Raw genomic sequence first — 27,933 nt, 5'->3', positions numbered from 1 at the left:
CTTGGAGTGTGGAATCAGATTGGTCGGACCAGCGTTGGACAGACCTCAGCGTGGGAGCTTCTTGTTTTAGTTTCTGTCTGTAGGCAGGGATCAACAAAATGGAGTCGTGGTCAGCTTTTCCGAAAGGAGGGCGGGGCAGGGCCTTATATGCGTTGCGGAAGTTAGAATAACAGTGATCCAAGGTTTTGCCAGCCCTGGTTGCGCAATCGATATGCTGATACAATTTAGGGAGTCTTGTTTTCAGATTAGCCTTCTTAAAATCCCCAGCTACAATGAATGCAGCCTCAGGATGTATGGATTCCAGTTTGCAAAGAGTCAAATAAAGTTCGTTCAGAGCCATCGATGTGTCTGCTTGGGGGGGAATATATACGGCTGTGATTATAATCGAAGAGAATTCCCTTGGTAGATAATGCGGTCGACATTTGATTGTGAGGAATTCTAAATCAGGTGAACAGAAGGATTTGAGTTCCTGTATGTTTTTGTGATCACACCACATCTCGTTAGCCATAAGGCATACGCCCCCGCCCCTCTTCTTACCAGAAAGATGTTTGTTTCTGTCGGCGCGATGCGTGGAGAAACCAGCTGGCTGCACCGACTCCGATAGCGTCTCTCCAGTGAACCATGTTTCCGTGAAGCAAAGAACGTTACAGTCTCTGATGTCCCTCTGGAATGCTACCCTTGCTCGAATTTCATCAACCTTGTTGTCAAGAGACTGGACATTGGTGAGAAGTATACTAGGGACTGGTGCACGATGTGCCCGTCTCCGGAGTCTGACAAGAAGACCGCTTTGTTTCCCTCTTTTACAAAGTCTTTTTCTTTGGGTCGCCGGCTGAGATCCATTCCGTTGTCCTGGGTGAAAGGCAGAAGTTACTTCCGGCGCCGACAGAGATGGCCGCCTCGCTTCACGTTCCTAGGAAACTATGCAGTTTTTTGTTTTTTTTTACGTGTTATTTCTTACATTAGTACCCCAGGTCATCTTAGGTTTCATTACATACAGTCGAGAAGAACTACTGAATATAAGAGCAGCGTCAACTCACCATCAGTACGACCAAGAATATGACTTTCGCGAAGCGGATCCTGAGTTCCTGTATGTTTTTGTGATCACCATTATTGCTATCCATCTGACTGTCCAGAATCATAACAAAGCACGGCTTTGGGCCCCATCAATGCGAGTGCACCATTTTCGTGACGTCAGCCAACCCATCTATTTCTATGTGAAAAGCAGCTTTCATGGTTCCTTGTCGAAGCTCAGGGGCCTGAGAACCGCCTCTCTTTATCACACCAGTGATTAAGTCTATTGATTTCCTCAGGAAAAATAAGCTGCTGGGAGTCAGGCCTGGCTACAAGGCTGATCAGGTTGGTATAGCAGTTGGGGAAGAGGAAACTCATAGTAGCTTGATTAACACAGTTGTACTGTAACAGCTTTCAGATGTCTTCCTCAATGACTGCAACTGAAGTCGATGAAAGTAAACAATGTAAAGAAACATTTAAAAACGAGGGACTGTCCAACCTTTTCATTATAATATCAGGTATGTATCTGGAGTCTGACTTCAACGGTTGTCTGATGATTCATCGTGTTCTCAGGAAGGAAGGCAGCAGTCTGAAGGCCCAAGCTGGAACACTTCCATATTTTATGTAGCTTATATTGTGTTATTCATGTTTTATGAGTTCATTTTCACATCAGTGGCACAACATGCAATATGCCCTGACGCAGGTGAAGCATGGGAAGAAAAAAAATCAGGTCATGGAGTCATTAACCTGCTTCTGTCATATGAGTGTATCCACAGTAAATGAGACAGGGAACCCATGTTCATGAATAAAATGTCCTCCCTGGAAGAGGTGTTACCATTCAGTACGCGTTAAAGAGCGACTGAAAGCACCAATTCCGCATGTGTTTCTCTGTTGCTTATAAATAAAGATTTGATTTCAGTCTTGGGAGTGTGGTTCGATGTGACACTTACTGATATTTGTCCCCCATGAGACACCATAGGAACAGGTCAGTATTACTTCCTCAAAAGTCAGTATTACTTCCTCAAAATAGTCAGAATTATTCTAAGATATACATACATTGCATTTGGATTACTGATAAAGTGTTATTTGGGTTTTTAACTGGATTCGTTCTGACATTTTAGATTTTTAGATTTTTTTTTGTTTTTGATTATTATTTGTGTACTTGTTTGACATTTTTGCTGCACTGTTTGGAGCTAGTAACACAGGCATTTCACTGCACTAGCTATAACATACGCTAAACTGTGTAAGTGCCTAATATACTTGATTTGAGATAACTCAAGAAATCTGCAATAATTTCTTTTGCTTTTGCAGATGAGGTTTCAGTCACAAATTATACATCTAGCTAAGGAGTTTGGTCCAGTATTTCTCAAGTTTAAAAATGCGCAACGTGTTGTCTTATGTAAACAAAGTCTGATCTGCTCAGCTACTGGACCGCAATCTCTGTTTATACCCTGTTGGTGGGCAAGTGGGCACTGTCTAAATCAAAACCCAAACCTCAAGTAAGTCATGATGGACTCTTGTACACAAATCTCTGCATTATGATAAAAATTAACCTACTTGCATTTCTTAGTCAATTCTGGCACTGGAATAAATGTTTCTGATTAATACTGATGTCACATATGTCGTTTTCAACGAGAGAAGTTAGTTCTCAAGTTCAAGTTCAGTTCTGCTTTAAACTCACACAAGCACATAGGGCTGTGATGGTCATAGAATTTTGGATGACGGTAATTTGCCAACCAAGTGACCGTAATGACCATTCAAATAGCAAAAAAATATAAAGTAGTCATATATAAATAAATATATATGTTGTTTTTTTGCTCACATTTCCTCCTCTCCTGCATGTGCTGGAATTGAAATAATGAATAAGACGGGCATCCCCATTCAAGTCAACGATGGCATAATGGGTGATCTGGTGGCCATTGCGAGTGTACCCATAGGAGCCAATCAGCAAGTAAAATATGGGTCAGTACCCTAAACCCTAACAATAACCCTTACCGTAACCATTTAAAATGACCATTTAAATGGGGTACGGATGTCCCAAGGATCCCTGATAGCATGGAAACTAAAATACTGTATGTGCTGGGATTTATTGAATCAACTCAACTGACATTACAAAAAAAGACATGCCATTGCATGAGCCACGCCACATCAGTTATCATCATTTGAATGAACATTCTACATTAATATGGAAATTATTATATCACAATACCAGGCAGCCATTGTGAGTGTACCCATAAGTATACCAGTGAAATTGCCTGAGTTAGAGGCTCCATACCCGTTCTAATAATTATATTTCTATGTGTGCTGCTTCTCCATGGTGGGGGGTGTTGCCTAGGCAACCAAAGACTGGATTACTTGTTTCAGCAATAAGCAACAAAAAAACACCATATAAATTAAACGATTAAAAAGCCTGGAAGGAGGAGAGATGACTAGAAACGATTCGGTTGGCCGTTTTAAATAGGACAAATTAACGTTAGCTAGGAAGTGCAAGCTAGCAAGTGCAAGCTAACTAGCTAAATTGCCATACATGTTTAATGCTTTTCGACCTGTTCCCAAATTAATGTCACTGGTTCAGAGTTTGTTTTGATATTTTAACCTGCGTGCCGTGATCGCATTTGGTGGGCGGGGGACAAAATAAATTTATGCACGATCGCACACACGCGCAGCCGGTTTGGGTTCCGTGTTAAACAGCAGGTGCCAGCTCGATTACAATTCGGGCTGGTGACGCCATTACTATATAACCACCAAGCTTATCACTGCAGACACAACGATTAGCTCTTTTTTTAAATAATATTTTTTATAAATAAAACGTTTAGCTCGCTCATCTGGGCTTGTTGCTGTTAGCGAGCATAGTCCGACATGACACGAATTACCACCATATCTGAATCCTTCATAAATATTTGCACTACATAATCAACTTATGAAAACAGTCAGCCCTCAAATGCTACCTACCTAATTTAGCGAGCAAATCGGAGATGAAACAAGCTAGCTAGCGGGAATTTTAGCTGGCCAGGTAGTATTTAAAGCTAGCTAGCTATATAATATCCAACCTGTCGTCTGATTTGCTTGGTTAGCTAGCTAGCTACTGTAGCAAGCAAGGTAGGGATTCAGCTAGCTAGTCTGTTATGCTAACCCTTTAGCTGGCTAGCCAACGTCAGCAAGCTACATATATGGCTCTGAGTCTGGCTGGCACTTACAGGAGTATGGGTAACGTTAGTTACAGCCTGGTGAGGATGAAATACATTATTCAATATCTTGCTAGTTAGCAACATTAGCGAAGCCAGTTGCAGTCACATATTGGCCACCTAGCAACATGACATCGTGTCTAATTTCTGGAGGCAGTGGAAACTCAATTTGAGCCAGCCCAACCTGGGTTGACTTCGAAGTGCCAATGAAAACAGGGCTAAAGTTTCATCAAGTTGTTAAGAGTCATGTTAAGGCCGAAACAGTCCCAACCACACAAATGCCCGGCTGTCCTGTCTTCAGTCAGCTGTTGGTTCCACATTTTTTTGTTTGTTATCCATATCCAGTCTTTATCCATAACCGTCGGTTACACGGTAATTGTGCCAGCCCTACACACACACTCATATAGCTTCCACCTGAATGGAGGAAATAAGAACCTTTCTTTGTTAAGGGCAACAGTGAACAATGAGGGATTATTGTCTGTTTATGGGGTGTTGCTACAATCATCTCAGATGTTAGTAAGACTAAATACATAGATAAGGCAAAAGTACACACAGCAAACTTAATTTACATTTTTCAAAACATAGATCAGTATCTACAGAACATATTTGCTTTTTGTCTAGCCCACTGTCACATACAGGGAAGGTGTAAAACGATTTCATGTTTCAATCTGGGCCTCAACTGAATGATATTGAAGCCCCAGGGCATGATGCTGATGTGGTGTTAAAGGGAGAATGGGCGCATTTAATGGCAGATATAACGAATCACATCTCCTGGACGGTCGCTACTTTGTTTTGCAGATAAATAAAAGATGACAGACCCTGAATGATTCACACTGGGCATATTCAATGTTTTCCCCTTGCTTTGAAAATGTCATTGAGACTGAATGAAGTGACCTTCAAATTCCCTGCAGAGGCCATTGGCAATTTCCCCTCTACTACCCTCTTAGCTCTGTGTACATAATACACAGCCAACAATAGACTCAGAAACCTATTGCAAATCTGCAATAATTGCAAAGGTGCATGTGTGTGTACGTGCGTGTGTGTGTGCTACATGTATGTGTATGTGAGTGGTTATGCATGTGCGTGTATGAGTTATTAGTTATGGAGGATGGCACAACAAAGTGTCTAATATAAAGGGTGACTGCTTCAGAGGCTGACATTGCCTACTAATCACTGTGATAAAACATGTTGCTTTGCGTGATGCTGGATGTGAATACTGGCAGCCCACCTCCTACACTGTTCTGTTAATGCCTCTTCATCTGCATGGCTGTTTTGATCATTCATCCTGGAATATTAACTGTCTACTCACAGTAATTTTGAATATTGCTGTGTGTGTATGCGTGTGTGTCTGTATTTCTCAGTTATCCATATAAATCACTATATATTTTAAAGGAAAGTTTGGTTATGCTCATCAAGCCATGACATCATAACAGAACACAGTCAATATGATTATGTGATGACACCATTTTTGCTGATGGACTAACGTTCAGATAAGGCAGTTTAGAGGGAGGCCTTGTCTAATGGAGAGTAGCATTAGGGAGAGAAGTCCAAAGGTTAAACATGAAACACATTGAATCTCAGCCGATAGACTGCCGAAAGGTACTTATCACAGTGGGAGGCCGTTCCTTCTCTTGTTAGAACAAAAGTTGTACCTGCTGCATGCCGACCCGGTAGCGACGAGCCTATCGTTTCTACTAGTAGAATCACAATGCTTGTCAGTGGCTGACAACTTGACTTTGAGCCAATCAGAGAGCACGAAACCCCACGTGAGGAGCCAACCAAAAGAAGAAAAAAAATTGGGTATTTTCTACATACATCCACAGGTGAACCAGTACCGATTCATATTTTATTTAACTAGGCAAGTCAGTTAAGAACAAATTCTTATTTACATTGACGGCCTACCAGGGAACAGTGGGTTAACTGCCTTGTTCAGGGGCAGAACGACAGATTTTTACCTTGACAGCTCGGGGATTCCATCCAGCAACCTTTTGGTTATTGGCCCAATGCTCTAACCACTAGGCTACCTGATACCCCTCATATGGAATGTGGGCTATTGGATGGTAGTTAGCTAGTGCACAAACGCAATGCACACAACACTAAATACTTCCTCCAAACTAGCTAACCACTGTAGCTAGTATTGACATAATTACATCATAATGGATGAGCTAGGGCGCGTTCGTAAATTCACTCTGGCTATCTACTCCGATTTCAGAGCACTCTCGTCTGGGTGTGGCAGAGCTCAGAATAACTGACGAATTTACAAACACTCAACACCCGTTGAATATGGCCGGTGTCAGTAAATGTCAGCAAATTAATTTTATCTAAATTTAATTGTTGCCAAAAGCAAGTCACCAATGATCTGGATAACTAAAAAACAGCCTAACCAGCTCTGCTAAGGCAAGTAAAATGGTCAGAGTGAAGTGTTCTCACATTTGTGTCTGGAAGTAGCTAGTAAGCTAGCCAACGTTCGCCAGTTAGCATGGGTGCTTGACTGCCGTTGTGAAGCCAGAACACTCGGATCAACCCTTATTCTGGCCAGAGTGTCCAGCGTGCGCTCTGAGCGCTTCGAGAGAGAAACGCTCTGAATTTACGAAGGGACAATTTGACAACGCTCTGTCCAGAGTCTCCCGCCTGTCTGGCGCCTGTCCAGAGTCCGGCACCTGTCCCGCGCCTGTCCAGAGTCTCCCGCCTGTCCGGCACCGCCAGAGTCTCTCGCCTGTCCAGAGTCTCCCGCCTGTCCGGCACCGCCAGAGTCTCCCACCTGTCCAGAGTCTCCCGCCTGTCCGGCGCCTGTCCAGAGTCTCCCGCCTGTCCGGCGCCTGTCCAGAGTCTCCCGCCTGTCCGGCGCCTGTCCAGAGTCTCCCGCCTGTCCGGCGCCTGTCCAGAGTCTCCCACCTGTCCAGAGTCTCCCGCCTGTCCGGCGCCTGTCCAGAGTCTCCCGCCTGTCCGGCGCCTGTCCAGAGTCTCCCGCCTGTCCGGCGCCTGTCCAGAGTCTCCCGCCTGTCCGGCGCCTGTCCAGAGTCTCCCGCCTGTCCGGCGCCTGTCCAGAGTCTCCCGCCTGTCCGGCGCCTGTCCAGAGTCTCCCGCCTGTCCGGCGCCTGTCCAGAGTCTCCCGCCTGTCCGGCGCCTGTCCAGTCTCCCGCCTGTCCGGCGCCTGTCCAGAGTCTCCCGCCTGTCCGGCGCCTGTCCAGAGTCTCCCGCCTGTCCGGCGCCTGTCCAGAGTCTCCCGCCTGTCCGGCGCCTGTCCAGAGTCTCCCACCTGTCCGGCGCCGACAGAGTCTCCCACCTGTCCAGAGGCACCACTCACTCCAGTGGCGTCCTCTAGTCCGGGGTAGGTGGTGAGGGTTCCAGCTCCAGAGACATTACGTAAGTGGGCCGAGTCAGAACTGGTCCACGTCCCTCACTAGAACCACCACCTCGGAGTTATGCCCACCCAGACCCTCCCATATAGGCTTAGGTGTGCGGCCGGGAGTCCACACCTTTGTTTTCTTCATTATTTTGGTTAGGTCAGGGTGTGACAAGGGGTGGTTTGTTGTGTTTTGTCCTGTCTAGGGTTTTTGTATGTTTATGGGGTTGTCCACTAGTCTAGGTGTTTTGTTTGTCTATGGTTGCCTAGATTGGTTCTCAATTAGAGGCAGCTGTTTATCGTCGTCTCTGATTGGGAACCATATTTAGGCAGCCATATTCCTTGGGTAATTTGTGGGTGATTGTCTCTGTGTTAGTTGCCTATGTCTGCACTTTTCATATATAGCTTCACGTTTGTTTTGTAAGTTTGTTTGAGTGTTCTTCGTTTCATTAAATAAGAAGATTTATTCATCTCACGCTGTGCCTTGGTCTCTTCCATACAACGAACGTGACAGCTAGCTTGGAATCTAGACCTTCAGCAACACACATGGACATGCGTTGTCAAACAACGCTACTGCCACCTTCTGGTTTGGAGTATTTTAAGAAGGCTGAGTGCCAAGACTTTCATGGTCTTTGCTGTGTGAACATAAAAAATATGGACTGCTGACACTGTTCAGAGTTACTAAGTAGGACCTACTGTCAGCAGACAAATGTTTGACAATCCTACTGGTGTGTCTGAACTATTAAACTGAACAGGCAGGACATTTGAGTGGCAGTTAAATATAATTACCATATAAAAGGTTATTAGTTCAAAAATACTGTACTGAATGTTGAGCCTGAAATAGAATGTAAGTTCTACCACAATTTGCCTCTTGGTTATACCATGCTTTATTTTATCCACGTGACTGAAAACAAGTGATGCACTCTCAGGTAGGCCTACAAAATTATAATGGAGGATGATGCTTATGTTTTTTTTGGTTGAATTATTTTTGTGTACCACATCTAAAAGTATTATATTGATGCCAGGCCCAACCCTATGTGAAGACAGCAGAGCACTTTGAGAAGCTCTTTTCAGCTTGAGTGTGCAACTTCGGGGCTATGGAGAGTGTACTTGTAGAGGTAGATACAGTAGCCTATATTAGCTGACCGCTCACTACCTTATTGCCCTCAATCGTGTCTTGTGCTCATTATTTAACGTTTACACCGGAAGCAAAAATTATACTAAATTGTATACAATTATTTAATGAACTAGTTGCGTGAAAAAGGTAACAGTATGGCTACAAAATGCACCGTTACTTACCAGAAATCTCTGTCTGTGGCACCCCGTTGAGGGTGAAGCCTTTCCCGCTGTAGAACTGTCGAACATCCAAACAGCTCCGGGCTTTACTGTTCGCATTGTCCGCCGACAACGGGACAGTGGATAGAAAAAAGAATAGAAGAGCCTGTAGGAAATCCATACTGACAACCAACCAGCAAGGTGTAGATCCAAGACAACGAGTCGAGGCAATTAAAATAAGACCTACAAAGCCTCGTATGGCATCCAACCGGTAGATAAAGCCTTCCTTGGCAGTGTATCTCGATTTGGCGCCGAGGATACAGCTGCACACACCAGCTGAGCAATCTGTCAGCTCTCCCCGGAGTCCTGTGACGACGTGCGATTCTGGTGCACGCTGTGACTGTCAAGATCAGCCTGTCCTCGCAGTGGTGAGTCTACTAGACAGAACCGCTCACAAATAAATATCAAATTAATTACTGTAACATGTGTAATCCAAATCCACCAATAAAACGTAGAAAATAAAGGCTCTGCTTTTGTCTGTGAATATTCACAATAATCTTGGAATAAAGTGAATTACATGGATCAGGTGAACTCCTTTACAAAAAACGGAGATGTGTCAGAGAGAAAAGCCGAGCACGTAGCACAGCCTGTAGGATTGGAGCGGATTGGAGACGCGCTGGGATACCCGGGCTGGTTTTACTGCGGAGCAGCTGTTTAGGTCCTGCCCCGCAGAGAACAGAGGATGACACAACCTGCAGGCCAGTGCGCCTCTACCTGCAAGTGCAGCCCTTTTATATTAGACATCGCAGCAATCTTTATACAATAGCCAATACCATCCTACTTATTTTTGGTGAAAGACGTGTATCATTCTAGAAAAATTTCTGGAGATTTCGCGTTATGGAGATAAGCACAAATGCCTTTACTATTGGCTCTTGAAATCCACATCTTGGCTACTGGATGGGATAACATGATGACAATAGGACAATACTCTGTGTTCACCTGTATGAGTGCTGTTCTTAATCAATATTTTATGCACAGATGCCTACAAGACACAATGACAAGACCATAGGATCTCTATGGAAAAGACCACAGGAGAATGATGGCACCTTAATTGGGGAGGACAGGCTCGTGGTAATGGCTGGAGTGGTAATAAGTGATAAATCAAACACATGGTTTCCTTGTGTTTGATGCCATTCCATTTGCTGTCTTATTTTGAGCCTTCCTCCCCTCAGTTGCCTCCACTGGACAAGACTCATAAGCCTTGAACGAAGCATCTTTATTCATTCTCTACACATATTCCTACTGACATAGGCCTACTGTACTGTATACACTAATTTCCAATCTGATTCTTTGTAGGGCACAAATGTAGCCTACAGAAGCCTGAGAGAGGGGAGTTTTACCCATCACAGTGGATGGGAGGTCTGACCAGCAACTAAGCTGTAGAAAGGCAACTGGCATGTGTGAGGTGACAGTGTAATTACATGTACAGGGGACAAATGTAGTCTCTCACTAACCACACTGTAATCCCTGTTAATAGCAGTAACAGTGTAGCCTCCCAGGATCTGTACTGGATTAACATGGTGTTGTGGGTTGAGACACGGCCCTTTGTGTGAGTGTGTGTGTTTAATGTGTGTGTGTGTGTGTGTGTGTGTTTGGTATGCATGTGTTGTGTGGTAGAAGTGTGAAACTCTGGCCTATGTAGGCCTACAAAGTGAGACAGTTAGAAGATAGAAAGGTCAAGGCACTGATTTCTGTCTGTTTAGGCTCTTGGAATAGTTTTCTCTGTCAATTCATTTTTTTTTCAATTCAAGGGGCTTTATCGGCATGGGAAACGTGTTAACATTGCCAAAGCAAGTGAGGTAGATAATATACAAAAGTGAAATAAACAATAAAAATTAACAGTAAACATTACACATACAGAAGTTTCAAAACAATAGACATTACAAATGTGATATTATATATATATACAGTGTTGCAACGATGTACAAATGGTTAAGGGTACACAAGGGAAAATAAATAAGCATAAATATGGGTTGTATTTACAATGGTGTTTGTTCTTCACTGGTTGCCCTTTTCTTGTGGCAACAGGTCACAAATCTTGCTGCTGTGATGGCACACTGTGGAATTTCACCCAGTAGACATGGGAGTTTATCAAAATTGGATTTGTTTTCAAATTCTTTGTAGATCTGTGTAATATGAGGGAAATATGTCTCTGTAATATGGTCATACATTGGGCAGGAGGTTAGGAAGTGCAGCTCAGTTTGCACTTCATTTTTGTGGGCAGTGAGCACATAGCCTGTCTTCTCTTGAGAGCCATGTCTGCCTACGGCGGCCTTTCTCAATAGCAAGGCGATGCTCACTGAGTCTGTACATAGTCAAAGCTTTCCTTAAGTTTGGGTCAGTCACAGTGGTAAGGTATTCTGCCACTGTGTACTCTCTGTTTAGGGCCAAATAGCATTCTAGTTTGCTGTTTTTTTGTTAATTCTTTCCAATGTGTCAAGTAATTATCTTTATGTTTTTTCATCATTTGGTTGGGTCTAATTGTGCTGCTGTCCTGGGGCTCTGTGGGGTTTGTTTGTCTCTCTCTCTCTCTCTGACTGAGACGCACGCATCAGTGGCTGATCAGTCCTATAGTCACATTTCTTTGCTTAATGGAGCAGACGAGTCCATTCATAAAGCATATTTCACATGCATGGAAGTATTATTTTATGCTAAATAACACCAAAAGTTGCCTTTAAAGGGACTTGCTGCTGTGGTTTTGATGTGCGTAGGAGTGTTTTTCTCTTTTCTCAGCTTTTATTTAAAAAAATGTCTCATGAGAAAACAGATCCTTCGCCACAAGATGATAGTACTACTCATACTGAAAGTCGTAGTGGTTAAGTGCATTGCCACATTTAACAAGCACCTTTTGAGCCAAAAGCAAACTAAGACTCATTTCCCACATTCTGCTGTACATGGTGTTCTATTCCATCAAGCTGGTTCTGTGGTTGACCAATATTCTAATCTAACTCATGCACATCTCACACGTCATGTTCAATAAACAGTTTGTTGCCAAGGACTGTTTGCATGTCAATGCAGAAACAAAAAAATTATAGACTATTCACAATATATTACAGATGATAATCCAGAGCTATCCATAATAAATAGTCTGCTATCCCATTTGATTGCATTTATTTGTCAAGACAAGATCATGATGTGCTAGGGAGGACTGTTGAGGTAGGCTAATGACAGGAGTCATGACAACACTAAACAATACATTAATTGCACTATAACGGTGACCAACGGTGCCCACAAACCGTTAGGGCCTACATAAAGCTGTCCCAACAGCAGACCCAACACCTTACCATTGCTACACCTGGTTGTCACCGGAGCCTTGTCTGTCAGCGAAACAGTTCATTCAGCCTCATTTACTGCCTTTATAAACAAATGTGGTTTCTAATGACAATTGAGATGTATAAACTATAGCATAAGGGAACGACAAGCGGATAAGAGACAATCTGTAATTTTGATTAAGACATTAATGAGCGAGCTAGGACAGACGTAGTCAATTATTTGTTTAGCACTTTTGAAATGTACAGCGACACAATTCAGAACACGAGTCATTCTTACACTGTTCTCCCTGTACACCAAGTCAGAACCGTAGGATAAATAAAGGGGGCATATGAGCAGACAATGAAAGCTCTTACAATATTTTATGATTACATTTCTCTAAAACAGGTTATAGGCTATATGTGCACCACCAAGTCAGAACAGTGGGAAAAATTAAGAGGGGTAAATAGACAAAATTATTAGGGTGAGGCACATGGGCTAGTAACATCTTACTACACAACATACTTAGTATTACTTTCTTAGCTACAGTATACATATCTCCCTGGCATATTTCATCATTTATGCAGCAGCATACAATACATTTTTTGGACTCACTTTGTTGTGCTGTGCTCATTTGAACAAGAAGGTGGCATGGCGGTCCTTTGTGGGAAAATTTTGTCGTCAAAGTCTGGCATTCTTTGGATTTATGGTGCTTTCAAAACAACTGGGAACTCTGAAAAGGTTGAATCATGATGACGTCATTGATCCTCAGGTTGTAGCTCTAGAAAGAGGCTGGATTTACAATTTTGAGTTGGATGACCGTTCAAAATGTATTTTCCCAGTCGGAGCTCGTTTATTTCCGACTTCCCAGTTGTCTTGAACTCACTGAATCAAGTTTTCGCAGTTCCGAGTTAACAGTTGTTTTGAGTGCAGCACAAATCATGCTTCATTGACAGCATTGCCAATGTTGAATGTTTATCATTTTAAACTTGGAAAAGAGTGTGGTCAGATTCGGAACCACATAGCCACTCCACTGAATTTCAGGCTAGTGATTTGTTTGCCATGCTTGCAGTTATTCACTGTCACTGATTCCTTCCAAACCACCCATTGTTGTGTTTATGTCCAATGGCCGATGAGCTCCGATTGTAATGGCCAGGGTGTAGCAGGTGCAGAGGAGTCAGGCGCAGGACAGCAGAGATGAGTAATAAAAGTAACTTTACTCAAAATTACCAAATACATGTAGTAATACCAAGCCCACACAAATAGGACTGAAATACATAAAACAAACACACACAAAAACCATGGGGAAAACAAAGGGTTAAATAATGAACATGTAATTGGGGAATTGAAACCAGGTGCGTAAAACAAATGGAAAATGAAAAGTGGATCGGCGATGGCTAGAAGGCCGGTCACGTCGATCGCCGAATGCCGCCCGAACAAGGAGAGGGACCGACTTCGGTGGAAGTCGTGACAGTACCAGCGCGTTGACATCGACCTCGGGAACGACCCGGAAGACGAGGCTCAGGGCGATCCGGATGGAGACGGTGGAACTACCGCAGCAACGAAGGGTCCAAAACGTCCTCCACCGGCACCCAGCATCTCTCCTCCGGACCGTACCCCTCCCACTCCACGAGGTACTGAAGGCCCCACGCCTCGAGTCCAGTATGGCTCAAAGAGCATACACCGGGGCCCCCTCGATGACCAGAGGGGGCGGAGAAACCTCCCGCACCTCAGACTCCTGGAGTGGACCAGCCACCACTGGCCTGAGGAGAGACACATGGAATGAGGGGTTAATACAGTAATCTGGGGGAAGCTGTAACCTGTAGCAAACCTCGTTCAGTCTCCTCGGGACTTTGAATGGCCCCACAAACCACGGGCCCAGCTTCCGGCTGGGCAGGCAGAGGGGCAGGCAGAGGGTCGAGATCCAGACCTGGTCTGAACACCTTGGCCTCACTGCGGTAGCGATCGGTGCTCGCCTTCTGATGCCTCACGGCCGTTGCAGGTGCGCATGAGCGGCGTCCCAGGTCTCCTCCGAGTGCTTAAACCATTCGTCCACCGCAGGAGCCTCAATCTGGCTCTGATGCCTAGGTGCCAGAACCGGCTGATACCCCAGTATGCACTGGAAGGGAGAGAGGTTAATGGAGAAGTGGCAGAGCGAGTTTTGGGCCGTGTCTTCCCAGGGGATGAACACCGCCCACTCCCCCGGCCCGTCCTGGCAATAAGACAGCAGAAACCTACCCACATCCTGGTTTACTCTCTCCACCTGCATGTTACTCTCGGGGTGAAAACCTGAGGTAAGGCTGACCGAGACCCCCAGACATTCCATGAACGCCCTCCAGAGCCTTGACGTGAACTGAGGACCTCGATCAGACACTATATCCTCTGGCACCCTGTAGTGCCCGAAGATGTGTGTAAACATGGCCTCCGAAGTCTGTAGGGCCTTAGGGAGACCGGGCAAAGGAAGGCGGCAGGACTTAGAGAACCGATCTACAACAACCAGGATCGTGGTGTTACCCAGTGAGGGAGGAAGATCCGTGAGGAAATCCACCGATAGGTGCAACCACGGCCGTTGTGGAACGGGTAAGGGCTGTAATTTCTCTCTGGGCAGGTGTCTAGGGTCCTTGCACTGGGCGCACACCGAGCAGGAAGAAACATAAACCCTCACGTCCTTGGCCAAGGTGGACCACCAGTACTTCTCACTAAGACAACGCCCAACAGATCAAATGGTTGCGGACAGCAGACGGAACGTACAGACGCCCAGCTGGACACTGGGGAGGAGTGGGCTCTGTACTTAATGCCCGCTCGATGTCCGCGTCCAGCTCCCACACCACCGGTGCCACCAGGCAAGAGGCCGGAAGTATGTGAGTTTGATCCATGGACCACTCCGCTGTGTCATACATCCGGAACAGTGCATCTGCCTTAGCATTCTGGGAACCTGGTCTGTAGGACAGGGTGAAAACAAAACGGGTAAAGAACACGGCCCACCTTGCCTGGCGAGGGTTCAGTCTCCTCGCCGCCCGGATGTACTCCAGATTGCGGTGGTCAGTCCAGATGAGAAAAGGGTGTTTATCCCCCTCAAGCCAATGTCTTCACGCCTTCAGAGCCTTGACGACACCCAATATCTCCCGGTCCCCCACATCATAGTTTCTCTCCGCTGGGCTGAGCTTCTTTGAAAAGAAAGCACAGGGGCGGAGCATTGGTGGCGTACCCGAGCGCTAAGAGAGCACGGCTCCTATCCCAGCCTCGGACGTGTCCACCTCCACTATGAACGCCAAAGATGAGATGAGCCAGCACGGAAGCCGAGGTAAACAGAGCCTTCATTCCTTTACCGTGGTGGGAGTCGGCCAATTACGCACGGCTGAAATGCGGTCACTCTCCATCTCCACCCCTGAAGTGGAAATGTGGTACCCTAGGAAGGAGACGGACTGTTGGAAGAACAGACATTTTTCAGCCTTGATGTACAGGTCATGCTCCAAAAGTCGACCAAGCACCCTGCGCACCAGGGACACATGCTTGGCGCGTGTAGCGTCGATATACACCACTACACCCCTGCCCGTGCAGTTCCCGGAAAATCTCTTCTACAAATGCCTGGAAGACTGATGGAGCATTCATCAACCCGTACGGCATGACGAGGTACTCATAGTGCCCAGAGGTGGTACTAAATGCCGCCTTCCACTTGTCCCCGTCCTGGATACGCACCAGGTTGAAAGCACTCCTGAGATTCAATTTTGTGAAGAAGCGTGCCCCGTGCATTGACTCTATCGCACTGGCTATGAGAGGCAGCGGGTACCTGTACCTCAGTGATTTGGTTGATACCTCGATAGTCAATGCACGGGCGCAGACCTCCATCCTTCTTCTTCACAAAAAAGAAACTCGAAGAGGCAGGTGAAGTGGCGGGCCGAATGTATCCCTGCCCCAGGGATTCGACGAGCACTTTCGTGACCATCCCTTGAGAGCCCTCTGTTGCCACGAAATAGTGGGGTCATGACAGGCCAACCAGGGTATGCCCAGCACCATTTTACCTTTATTTATACAGGTTTTTCTCATTGAGATAACATCTCTTTTCCAAGAGAGACCTGGTCCAATAGCAGCAGAGGGACAATGTTTCAGACAAAACAACTTACATACACTAACACAACATTAAACAAACTTTAAACACACATACAGAAAAACAAAAACATTTTACGTAAAAAACACAAGTCTTGACTAAAAACAGCTATCCTAAAGACAATTACACTCTTCTATGATATATACATCGATCAAGTGTTTAAACTCCACCAACGACACCAGATCATCAGTAACTAAAAGTAACGAAGTAACTAAAATTATTTCTACCATGACCTGTTCCAATTTATGGTACTTTTAGAAGCAAATGAGAATGGGACCGTAATTGATATTTATTTACCAACCTAACTAAAAAATAACAGAGATAAAATTGCATTTTACCCAATATTGTCACGACTGTCGTAAGAATGGGACAGAGTGGATGTTGAGTTACACATATTTAATTCAAAGAGAAACTTAAACAAAACAAAATATATCAATAAACGAACAACTAAACGTGACTACGTGGTGCACATGCACATACACAAAACAATATCCCACAAATGCAGGTGGGGAAAAAGCCTACCTAAATATGATCCCCAATTAGAGGCAACGATTACCAGCTGCCTCTAATTGGGAACCACACAAACCACCGACCTAGAAATCTATAAACTAGATAAACCCCCTTCCCAGCCACGCTCTGACCTAAACCGGCCATGGAGCTGGGTTGGACGCCGCACCTGGACGCCGCACCGGCGCCGAGGAAGGCTCTGGCCATGGAGCTGAGTTGGCCGCCGTGCCTGGACTGGGCACCGGCGCCGAGGAAGGCTCTGGCCATGGAGCTGAGTTGGCCGCCGTGCCTGGACTGGGCATCGGAGCAGAGGAAGGCTCCTGCCATGGAGTGGGACTGGACGCCGTGCCTGGACTTGGCACCGGGGAAGAGGAAGGCTCCGGCCTTGGAGCGGGACTGGACGCCGTGCCTGGACTGGGCACCGGCGCAGAGGAAGGCTCCTGCCATGGAGTGGGACTGGACGCCGTGCCTGGACTGGGCACCGGAGCAGAGGAAGGCTCCTGCCATGGAGTGGGACTGGACGCCGTGCCTGGACTGGGCATCGGAGCAGAGGAAGGCTCCTGCCATGGAGTGGGACTGGACGCCGTGCCTGGACTTGGCACCGGGGCAGAGGAAGGCTCCGGCCTTGGAGCGGGACTGGACGCCGTGCCTGGACTGGGCACCGGCGCAGAGGAAGGCTCCTGCCATGGAGCGGGACTGGACGCCGTGCCTGGACGCCGTGCCTGGACGCCGTGCCTGGACGCCATGCCTGGACTTGGCACTGGCGCAGAGGAAGGCTCCGGCCTTGGAGCGGGACTGGACGACATGCCTGGACTGGGCACCGGCCATGGAGCTGGACTGGACCCTGGACTGTCGCCGGTGGTTCCGGACCGGGAACCGTCACCGGAAGCTCTGGACCGGGAACCGTCGCCGGAAGCTCTGGACTGTGAATGCGCACTGAAGGCCTAGTGTGTGGAGCCAGTACAGGTGGCACCAGACTGGTTACACACACTTCAGGGCAAGTGCGAGGAGCAGGCACAGGACATACCGGACTGGGAAGGCGCACTAGAGGCCTGATGCATGGAGTCGGCACAGGTGGCACCGGACTGGTGACACGCACTTCATGGCGAGTGCGAGGAGCAGGCACAGGACGTACCGCACTGGGGAGGCGCACTGGAGGCCAGATGAGTGAAACCGGTACAGATTGCACCGGACTGGTTTTCACGCTCTTCAGCACGCCTGTACGGCAGCATTCTCATCGCTACCACCTCTCTCCGGAATCTTTCATAAAATTCCTCCTCCGACTCCCAAACAGGCTCTGGCACTCTCCGCTGCTCGACCGCCAGGTCCATGTGCACCCCCCCAAAAAAATCTTGGGGTTTCTGTGGCCGTGGTCTCCGATGTCGTCGCTGTCCTTCCATGCTCCTTGGCGACTCCCGCCAAGGAAGGGTCTCGTGACCTCTCATGTTCTCCCAAGTCTAAAACTTCCTTACCTAATTTTCACGCTGCTTGGTCCTTTGTTGGTGGGATATTCTGTCACGACTGTCGTAAGAACGGGACCAAGGCGCAGCGGATGTTGAGTTCCACATATTTAATTCAAAGAGAAACTTAAACAAAACAAAATATATCAATAGACGAAGAACAACTAAACGTGACTACACAAAACACAAAACAATATCCCACAAATGCAGGTGGGGAAAAAGCCTACCTAAATATGATCCCCAATTAGAGGCAACGATTACCAGCTGCCTCTCATTGGGAACCACACAAACCACCAACCTAGAAATCTATAAACTAGATATCCCCCCAGTCACGCTCTGACCTAAACACCATAGAGAACCGAGGGCTCTCTATGGTCAAGGCGTGACAAATATGGCCTTAGAAATCAGTGTATACCAGTGTTTAAGCCTACGCAAGGTCAATGACGACCAGCCAATGGCGCTGTAGAGACCACAATGATGTGTTAGACGTTTTTGATTTGTAACTAACCTGAGGGCTACATGATACACTGAATCAAGTGCTCTCAAGGTAGTGGTTAAGGGGTGCATATGTATAACATCACTAAAATCTAAAACTGCCAGTAATGTACATCGTACCAGTTCCCTCCTGGCCTCAAAAGAAAAACAAGCCTTATGCCGGTAATAAATACCTATTCTCAGCTTTAGCTTCCTTATCAAGTTTTCTACATGCACAGTGAAGCTCAGCTTTTCATCAACCCACACACCAAAATATTTCTACACTTTAACTTGCTCTATAGTATGTCCAGCCAATGTAGCAATGACATGATTAGTAACATGCCTGGCATTTGAAAATACCATTGCATTTGGTTTTACCAAATTTAGAACCAGCTTTAAATCATACAGATTCTGTTGTATGATGTTAAATGCTCTTTGGGCATTTTCAAAAGCTAAAGATAAACTACTACCACTTGATTAAAGAACAGTATCATCTGCAAAAAATGAACATCCGCTGTTTCAATACGATCCCCAATGTTGTTGATATACAAAATGAACAACAGTGGGCCCAAAATAGAACCTTGCAGAACACCTGAGCACACCTCTAAGGACTCAGATTTACAACCATCCGCCATTACACATTTTGTACGATTTGATAGGTAATTATAAACCAACCTAGAGCATGACCAGTAATTCCACAACATTTTAACCTTGGCACGAACACAGCATGGTCCACGGTGGCAAAAGCCTTCGACAAATCAATAAAGATAGATATACATTGTAACTTCTTATCAAGAGCACAGTGGATGTCATTTAAAACCTTAAATGTTGCTGAAACAGAGCTAGAGACACCATATTTTATGACAAAGAACTTATAGTTTAGATATGTCCACCATCATTAGCAACTGTAATTCAATTTCATTAGGGTAAATTTGTTTCATTTAAATAGCCTTGAGAACAGAATTATGGCAGGGCGGGAGTAACAGCTGGCGAGTGCACAACATCGCTCTTATCTCCATGTTTCTGGTTTCTAATGCTTTGCTTGTACTATCAGCCATCATTTCATGTTTGTGTTGATTTGAATAATTAATGCTATAGGTTCAACATTTATGAAAATAAACCATGTGTCAACATCACACTGGTGTGCAACCACAATATTTTGTCTTACGACAGTTTACATTGTGTTGCTCTCATCCCACCCTTCTCTTCTGTAATTTCTCCCAGGCTAACACTCAAGACTAGCTAGCAGGATAGTTGAAACCTACATCGCTACACCACATTAGGAACTTCACTGTCTCATTCTAGCTTCTGAATTATCTGAGAAAAAGGGCTTGTTACTTTCGCCCCAGCTCTCCCCTATTATATGTTATGTTTCATATGGTTTATATTCATTTGTGGATGTCCATCATCCATTTTGCATGATATGTTACGAATTACAATTCGTATGCTATTTACAAAGTTGCGAAACGTACAATATGTTACAAATTTGCAAAACATTACAAATTCTAGACGAGTCTTGTGGGGCCTCTGGGAGTCGTAGAGCAGCACATGTACGTGTTCCTGAGTCTCACCTTTCCACATAGGTGTTATATTATTGTGTAGCCCAACCTGTTTGGATGCTAGACAGAAGTTGGCAGATCGGCTGTACTAACTTCAGACGAGTCCCAAGATGCGTGTGGGGGTCGTAGAGCAAATGAAAACACTATAGGGTTTGCAGGAGTCTCATCTTTCGGATGCAAACCGTTCGGATGCTACAGACGATTTTGTGAGAAGGCTGATTTTCAGGATGTGTCATGGTCTGACAAACACAACTCTCGGTCGGTCACATCGGCGGATTCAGTGAATTGAGATGCATCCAATGCACACAAAAAAACGGATATCTCTCGCTTAGTGGTTAGAGCATTGGGCCAGTAACCGAAAGGTTGCTGGATCGACTTCCCGAGCTGACAAGGTAAAAATCTGTCATTCTGCCCCTGAGCAAGGCAGTTAACCCACTGTTCCCCGGGCGCTGTGGATGTTGGGCAGCCCCCCGCACCTCTCTGATTCAGAGGGGTTGGGTTAAATACAGAAGACACATTTCAGTTGAATGCATTCAGTTGTACAACTGACTAGGTTTCCCCTTTCCTTAAACCGCCAGATTTTTTATTTTATGCTAATTCGATTTCAGCAGGGGCACGGACATCAACTCTAGTTGGGTATCCTTTTGGAGCCCAACATTACGTTGCTGAAAAATATGCCTACATTGGGCATGCCTATACATTGGGCATGCCTATACATTTGGCAATTGAAGGCATCTAGGGCTTATGCTAACTTTGATTGTGTTCGATGAAAACGATAGGCCTTTGTATACGTTGTATGCAACATTATCGGCAAGTGACTTGATTGATACCTACTGTGCCAAAGCGATTTATAGTTGTTAATCTGAATATACATTGAAATCACCTGATGTAGGTAATTAAATAATGGAAAGAAAAACATGTTTATTTCTTAGCCTAGTGGTTATAAGTATTTAGCTATGTCATGTGAAATAAGCCTCGGCCGTCATTGAAAATAAGAATTTGTTCTTAACTGACTTGCCTAGTAAAATAAAGGTAAAATTAAAAATATGGCAATGGTCATAATTGTAAACCGTGCAAGAGATAAAGCCGACTGTTGCATGTAGGTTTAGATTATTTATGGATTGATCCTATCAAAACAGAAATATCAAAACATTATTTTAACAACTCCAAAGCAATTGCATGTGGCACAGGAACCACTGACTCGCTGCATTTAAAAAAAATAATCAACACCTGTTGGTAGCAGGTGGCAGGCAGGTAGCCAACAGATAAGAGAATTGGGCTAGAAACTGAAAGGTCGCTGGTTCGAATTCCCAAGCAGACTACGTAAAATAAAAATATATAATTCTGTTGATGTGCCCTTGACCAAGGTACTTAACCCTAATTGCTCCAGTAAGTCACTAGATAAGAGTGTCTGCTAAATTACTAAAATGCTAAATGAAAAAAATACTGGTAACTCTCAACTGGTTAGGACAGCTGATGAGGTGCCCATTTTGTATATGCTAGGAATTAAAATTCGTATTAGATTTATGTTACAAATTGGCAAAACGTATGATATGTTAAACATTTTCTAAACGTGTGACAGTATGTTACACATTTTAGCTAGGTGGCTAACGTTAGCTAGCTCACTAATTTTAGCTAGGCTAAGGGTTAAGGTCAAGGTTAGGGGAAGGGTTAGCTAACATGCTAACTAGTTGTAAAGTTTCTAAAAAAATAGTAAGTAGTTGAAAAGTTGCTAATTAGCTCAAATAGTCTGTGATAATATTCGAACTCGCAGCCTTTATGTTGCTAGCCGTTCACATTATACGTCAACCCATCCACCCCGATCAAGCACTCTACTTTCGTTTTTGCCTTATGTAACCATCTGTTTTATGTAACCATACGAAACGTAACATATCACACTAAATGCTCCGAGACCAGATTGGAATCCCAGAAGTCTAGGAGATCTCCACCAAAGCCCTTTGCCCTCCTTACCATTTCTCCGTGACAGATGACCTCATGCTCTTCTGTCCCCTAGGGCAAGCTGCTAATCTCAGTCCATCCCCTCAGCCCGTCATTGCTAAAACACGGAATTAACAACACACATTTGATGGATGAACACCAATTGAACTGAATGAACAGGTTAACTGTGAGGCTTAACCCACTATGTACACATGCACAACCCACACACTTATCCCAGGTTTAAGACTCCACAGGGATGAAAGAGTGGGAAATAGAACGATGGTCAAAAATAGACATGGGTTCAACACATCTACATGTGCTGTATTGGCTATGTGTTTATGTGTGTGTGTGTGGCTCTGTGTGTGTGGTGCATTCCTGCAGCATGGTGATGACAGTCTTGGGGCTGGAGGACAGGGCTTAGGTCAGAGGGGGCTGGGCTCAGCTGAGGAGTAAAGGGGACTGGATGGTAGAGGGGGCTGCAGCTCTCTGGGTCTGGCTCCTTGGATGGTGCTCTGCTCTACCTCTGTCTGGATTGTGAGAGGTCCTGGAATAGCTCTGTGCTCTGCTGTGTGCTGCTGGCCTGGCAGAGAAAAGCAGCTGGTCCTCTAGCTCCGCTGATCCCTGCCTCTCCCTGACTGGAGGAATCCCTGCTATTAATGGAACATTATTACAAAGCACTATGTGACTATAGCAGCATTACAAAGGGTAACCCCGTCATCGGCCAAGCTAAATCCTATTCAATCTTTGTGATAGAAAACTGAATTCAATAGACTAATGGAGTTGAGCCAAAATTATGTGGCCTGGCCTGGCCAAGCTCCAGCCACAGTGTCACAGACGCTGACACTTTGTTCATCTACTGTATGTAGAAATCTGATGTTAGGTTAACCTCTTGAGGTGAAGCGTTGGAATAAATCAATTCACTATTTTTCTGCCTTTGTGTATTTTTTATTAAACCGTTTGTACGTCTGATTGGATTCCACCTTTAACCTTTGTAGCGTTTGGTGAATTTGATACCTACAGACTTGTCAGAACACGTTCAGTTGCACTTAGACATTGTGGAAGTTTGTGAAACCAGCATTCTGTCTCTTTCTCCTTGTGGTTGTGGGCTCTGCCTCACAGGTTACTTGATATTCAGTGAGAGATGTATTTATTATCCAGCAGGGCCTGTAGGGCACTGGTAGTGATTGGCACCAGTTAGTGGGGTTTGGCAGCAGCCCTTGCCAATCCAATCACTGTAATCCAGTGAAGGGCCAGAGGGCAATGAGCAGCAGCAGCCAGCACAGTCTAGCCCTGCGTTGCCTAGCCTGGCTTAGCTCAAGAGGCACAGAGTGGCAGAAACAACATGGGCATGCACTGTTTGGCAAAGCCATGCAGAATCCCCAGCACAGATCTGGAAATATACTGTAGAAAATCCTTGTTTGAGAAGCAAATCTAACCCAATACAATATTCTACTTCCTTTATTAGTATTCATATCAACACTGCAAGCACACTGTCTCATAGCAGATGAGAAAAGAATGTTCACAGCTTGACGGTTTGGCTATGCATGACTGGACCTGAAATAAAACATGTCCTTACCACACTAACAGTTTTCTCAGGAACAGCTTGGCTAAGTGCCTCGACAAACACTTTGAAGAGTTGAGGAAAACAAAATCAGACTTTCATGCAAACTCTCACAATCTCAGTCAGAGAATGCAAAGAGAAAAATGAGGAAAGACAGTGTGGCAGGCACATCATGGTCAGGTTCACTGTTATATGTTTATTAAAATGCCAATGCGAGTCTACAAAGTCTCCATCTGTTTCAGATAAAGGGCCAGTCTAATATATCAGTCCTGTCATCACTCACCTGGCTCTGAACATTTCTGCCCTTTTAAAGGGGTTGCAAAGAAAGATTAGCCTCACAAGCTGCCTGGCTTGCGAGTTTACATGAATGGTTCACTACCACGGAATCAGCGCAGAGGTAATCAGTCTGGTACTGTAATTACGAGGCTAAAGCAAGCTCTCACATCAAAAGGTCTGATTGGCCAATTAACATTGACATTCAAAGGAGTGGAGCGGCAATGATGAGGTACACTACTGGACCTGGCATTCAGAACAAACAGGTGAGGCATAGGATGCATTGCTATCCAGTAGAGCAGAATATTGGACCTGTCACTCACTCTGTCTCCTGACAACAGCTCAAAGCTACCTTTGATAGCTTTGTTCATGGGGGGGGGGGGGGTCTTTATTGAGCTGAAGGCTCTTTATATGCAGCTATTGTTTCCTTGCTAGGTAAAACACACTTGGTTATCTTAAACCTGGAACTTCATGCAGGACGGAGGTGTTTGCAGCATCCCTTTAAAGATGGAATCTGCAGTAGGGGAAACAGCACCACTGACCACCCCACGGCCGTTGTTATTGTTTTTCTTTTGTTGACGAAGCGGAGGTGAGGAGCGTTGGGTAACCTGGTAAAAAAAAAAATCCAGTACTATTCTGCTGGATTGATGTCTGAGGGGGAAAAAACGTGTTGGTTGTTTGCGATATTACAACAACAAAGAAGTTACTGCAAACAGACGTGCAAGTTTCACTATTCAGGATTCCAGCTTTAAAAAGTGAACCATTTCTGTACTAAGCAAATGTAACATTTAAAACCAAAGATGAACATTGTGTGTGACTTCAGATATATACATTTATACACTTGCCATTATAATAGAGGTGATCTTGGTGCAATGGATGCATGTTAACTAGGATGTCAGTGTGTGGGAACATATGTTGAGGGTCGGGCTTGGTGCCCATCAAAACATACGGGCAAAATCATTTGGTGAAGTTTATATAAAGGTATCCAAAAACCTATTATTCCTCTATTTCCACAGCAACAACTCCAATCAAGCCCTTGTTATCCTATCCTTATACAGTACAAACTGTATATTTACATAAATGTGTATTTACATTTGTCCAATAGATCAGTTCTAGTACTGTACAAGCCATTATTATGTTGTTACAGTAAATTATATGGTAAAGAAACCCACATGTAGATATAAGTATAGGTAAATACAGGCACACAAACAAATACACAATCAAAGTCCCACATGGGACCATATAAAACATGTACAGTGTGCTCGATGACTATTGACAGAAGGCATAATCAAACGCAAACTAAGTAACAAATAGAGAGAGCCCAGAGAACATGGCAGTTGGCTTTAGGTGTGGACAGGTGAGGAGAGATGCCTGTGTTGGGCCTTATTACATTCTTAAGTTCAGCACTGTTTCTGCACTGTACTGTTCATAACCTAAACCTAGGGACCATAGGAGAACCAAGCGAGTAGTGGGACATATAGCTGACCACATCTGACGGTCAACTGACCAGGCAGTTCAGTGAATCAGAGAGGAGGCGGCAGTGAGGACAAAGCAGAGGTAAAGGCAACAAGGGAGAGAGAGAGAAATGCAGACATCCTACATCGCACAAACACAGCCATGCAGTCCAGCTCCCGTCAACTAACAGAGAGCAGCTGGGGAAAAGACACAGGTTGGCTGGCGAGCACCTCTTCTTGTCCTCCTTCTCATCCTCCTCTTCCTTCTTGTGAATGCTCCCCACCTCTCTCCAGTGCTCAGTGGCATCATCAGCGGAGGGGAAGGGGGTCTCAGAGTTGGTGTCATGGTAACCCCAAGGCAAACAGAAGGGTGATGAGGGTGATGGTGATAGCTGGGTGGTGTGTTGGAGTGTGGCCCGCAGCTTTCACAGCTACCTGTGGAGGGGGTTGAATGGTAGGGACCTGGTGTGGGGGCTCCCTGGCTCCTGGGCTCTTCCCCAGTGGAACACCAGCAGTGGCCACGTCCACTCTCTCATTCTCATCTGGGGAGGGAAACAGAGAGAGATACCAGATAGAGCCATTACTGTCACATCAAAGATGTAGAAGGGGAAAGAAAGAGAGGACAGAACGATTAAGACAGAGAGAGTGAGGTATCCTAACACAGACACACACAAACCTGTTCCAGGAGATCTACAAAACCTTAGATCAGTTGAAACTCGCTACTGACAGAATACACTCACAAAACAAGGAGACAAAAATTAATGTTTACAGTAAATTTGTGAGAACAACTCTGTCAAAGATGAACCCTACTTGGTTTCATGAGTTTCGCAGGGTTTTCACCCTCCGCAGCTTTGAATCAAGTGTGATAGTGAATGTAATGACAGTTAACATGAACCTGACAGCAGTTACAGCTACAGCCAGTTAATGATCCACATACATACAAGCTCCTGTGTGTGTATGTATAGTATGCAAGAACACACACAAAGTATTTAGATATTTATTTGCATAGGCCTATTGCTTTTAGTCAGATGGCCGTCCACAAATACACATAATGTACCAGTCAAAGGTTTGGACATGCCAACTCATGCAAGTGTTTCTTTATTTGTATTATTTTATACATTGTGTAATAATAGTGAAGACACAAACTATGAAATGACACATGGAATCATGTAGGAACCAAAGTGTTAAATCAAAATATACTGTATTTTATATTTGAGATTCGTCAAAGTAGTCACCCTTTTCCTTAATGACAGCTTTGCACACTCACCAGCAAAGCACCCCACACCATCACACCTCCTCCATGCTTCACGGGGGGAACCACAACCTGTGGATATTGTGTGTTCACCTACTCTGCGTCTCTCAAAGACACGGCGGTTGGAAACAAAAATCTCAAAGTTGGACTCATCAGACCAAAAGACAGATTTCCACCAGTCTAAATGTCCATTGCTTGTGTTTCTTGGCCCAAGCAAGTCTCTTCTTATTGTTGTCCTTTAGTAGTGGTTTCTTTGCAGCAATCCGACCATGAAGGCCTGATTCATGCAGTCTCCTCTGGACAGTTGATGTTGAGATGTGTCTGTTACTTGAACTCTGTGAAACATTTACTTTGGCTGCAATTTGAGGCTGGTAACTAATGAACGTAACCTCTGCAGCAGAAGTAACTTTGGGTCTTTCTTTCCTGTGGCGGTCCTCATGAGAGCCAGTTTCATCATAGCGCTTGATGTTTTTTTGGGACTGCACTTGAAATTTTCCGCATTGACTCACCTTCCTGTCTTAATGTAATGGTGGACTGTCATTTATCTTTGCTTATTTGAGCTGTTCTTGTCATAATATGATTCCATATGTGCTATTTCATAGTTTTGATGTCTTCACTATTATTTTACAATGTAAAAATAGTAAAAATAAAGAATAACCCTTGAATGAGTAGGCGTGTCCAAACTTGACGGGTACTGTACATATACACAGGTGTCCGCGAGTGTGAGGTAAGTTTTAATCAATCAGTGTGTCTCCCTGCCCAGGCAGGCTGGAGGCTTGGTTTGTCCTCAAAGAGAGTTGTTGTTCTAGCAGATACACAACATATGTCTGGAGAACACACTCAAGGTGCCCCTCTTCTGCTCAACGGCACTACGTGTGGTGACGTATTGGTGTCGGCTGGCATGCATTTTAATCCCTGACAAAACCTCTTCCTGCTCCCAGGAGTGTTGGCTGAGCTAAATGAGTGGATTAAGACAGTAAAGGCATCACGGACAGCCAAGGGGAGAAACAGAGCACAACAGACACGTCCTCTCACAATGGCCATTGTACTCTCACTACAATAGACAAAGGAGCTCTTTATCTCCCATTGCAATGAGGTGAGCTGTATATGATCATTACAAAATCATTATCGGAGATGAACAAACAGCCCCCATAGGCCTATTGACTTTAGAAATTGTATTGGAGGATGTGCACATCCCAATGTGTTTGCCTGAATGTTTAC

At 45.0% G+C, this 27,933-nt stretch overlaps 2 protein-coding genes across 2 annotated transcripts in view; both read right to left on the bottom strand.

Moving 5' to 3' along the window:
- Nucleotides 1–9,567, bottom strand: part of LOC135512871 (glypican-1-like) — a 55,470-nt gene extending 45,903 nt beyond the window's left edge. The window contains exon 1 of the mRNA XM_064935335.1: nt 8,842–9,567. Coding sequence (XP_064791407.1) covers nt 8,842–8,998 — 157 coding nt within the window. The 5' untranslated portion in view covers nt 8,999–9,567. The remainder of the gene's footprint in view (nt 1–8,841) is intronic.
- Nucleotides 9,568–23,174: 13,607 nt separating this feature from the next.
- The window catches only part of LOC135511731 (glypican-5-like), a 39,305-nt gene continuing 34,546 nt past the window's right edge, over nt 23,175–27,933 (bottom strand). The window contains exon 6 of the mRNA XM_064933205.1: nt 23,175–26,002. Within this exon, the coding sequence (XP_064789277.1) occupies nt 25,803–26,002 (200 nt within the window). The 3' untranslated portion in view covers nt 23,175–25,802. The remainder of the gene's footprint in view (nt 26,003–27,933) is intronic.

Source organism: Oncorhynchus masou, chromosome 24 (assembly GCF_036934945.1).
Source record: "Oncorhynchus masou masou isolate Uvic2021 chromosome 24, UVic_Omas_1.1, whole genome shotgun sequence".
In the NCBI taxonomy this organism is placed as follows: Eukaryota; Metazoa; Chordata; class Actinopteri; order Salmoniformes; family Salmonidae; genus Oncorhynchus; species Oncorhynchus masou.
Note: the sequence above shows the minus strand (reverse complement) of the source record. Positions and strands in the feature narration are given on the sequence as shown.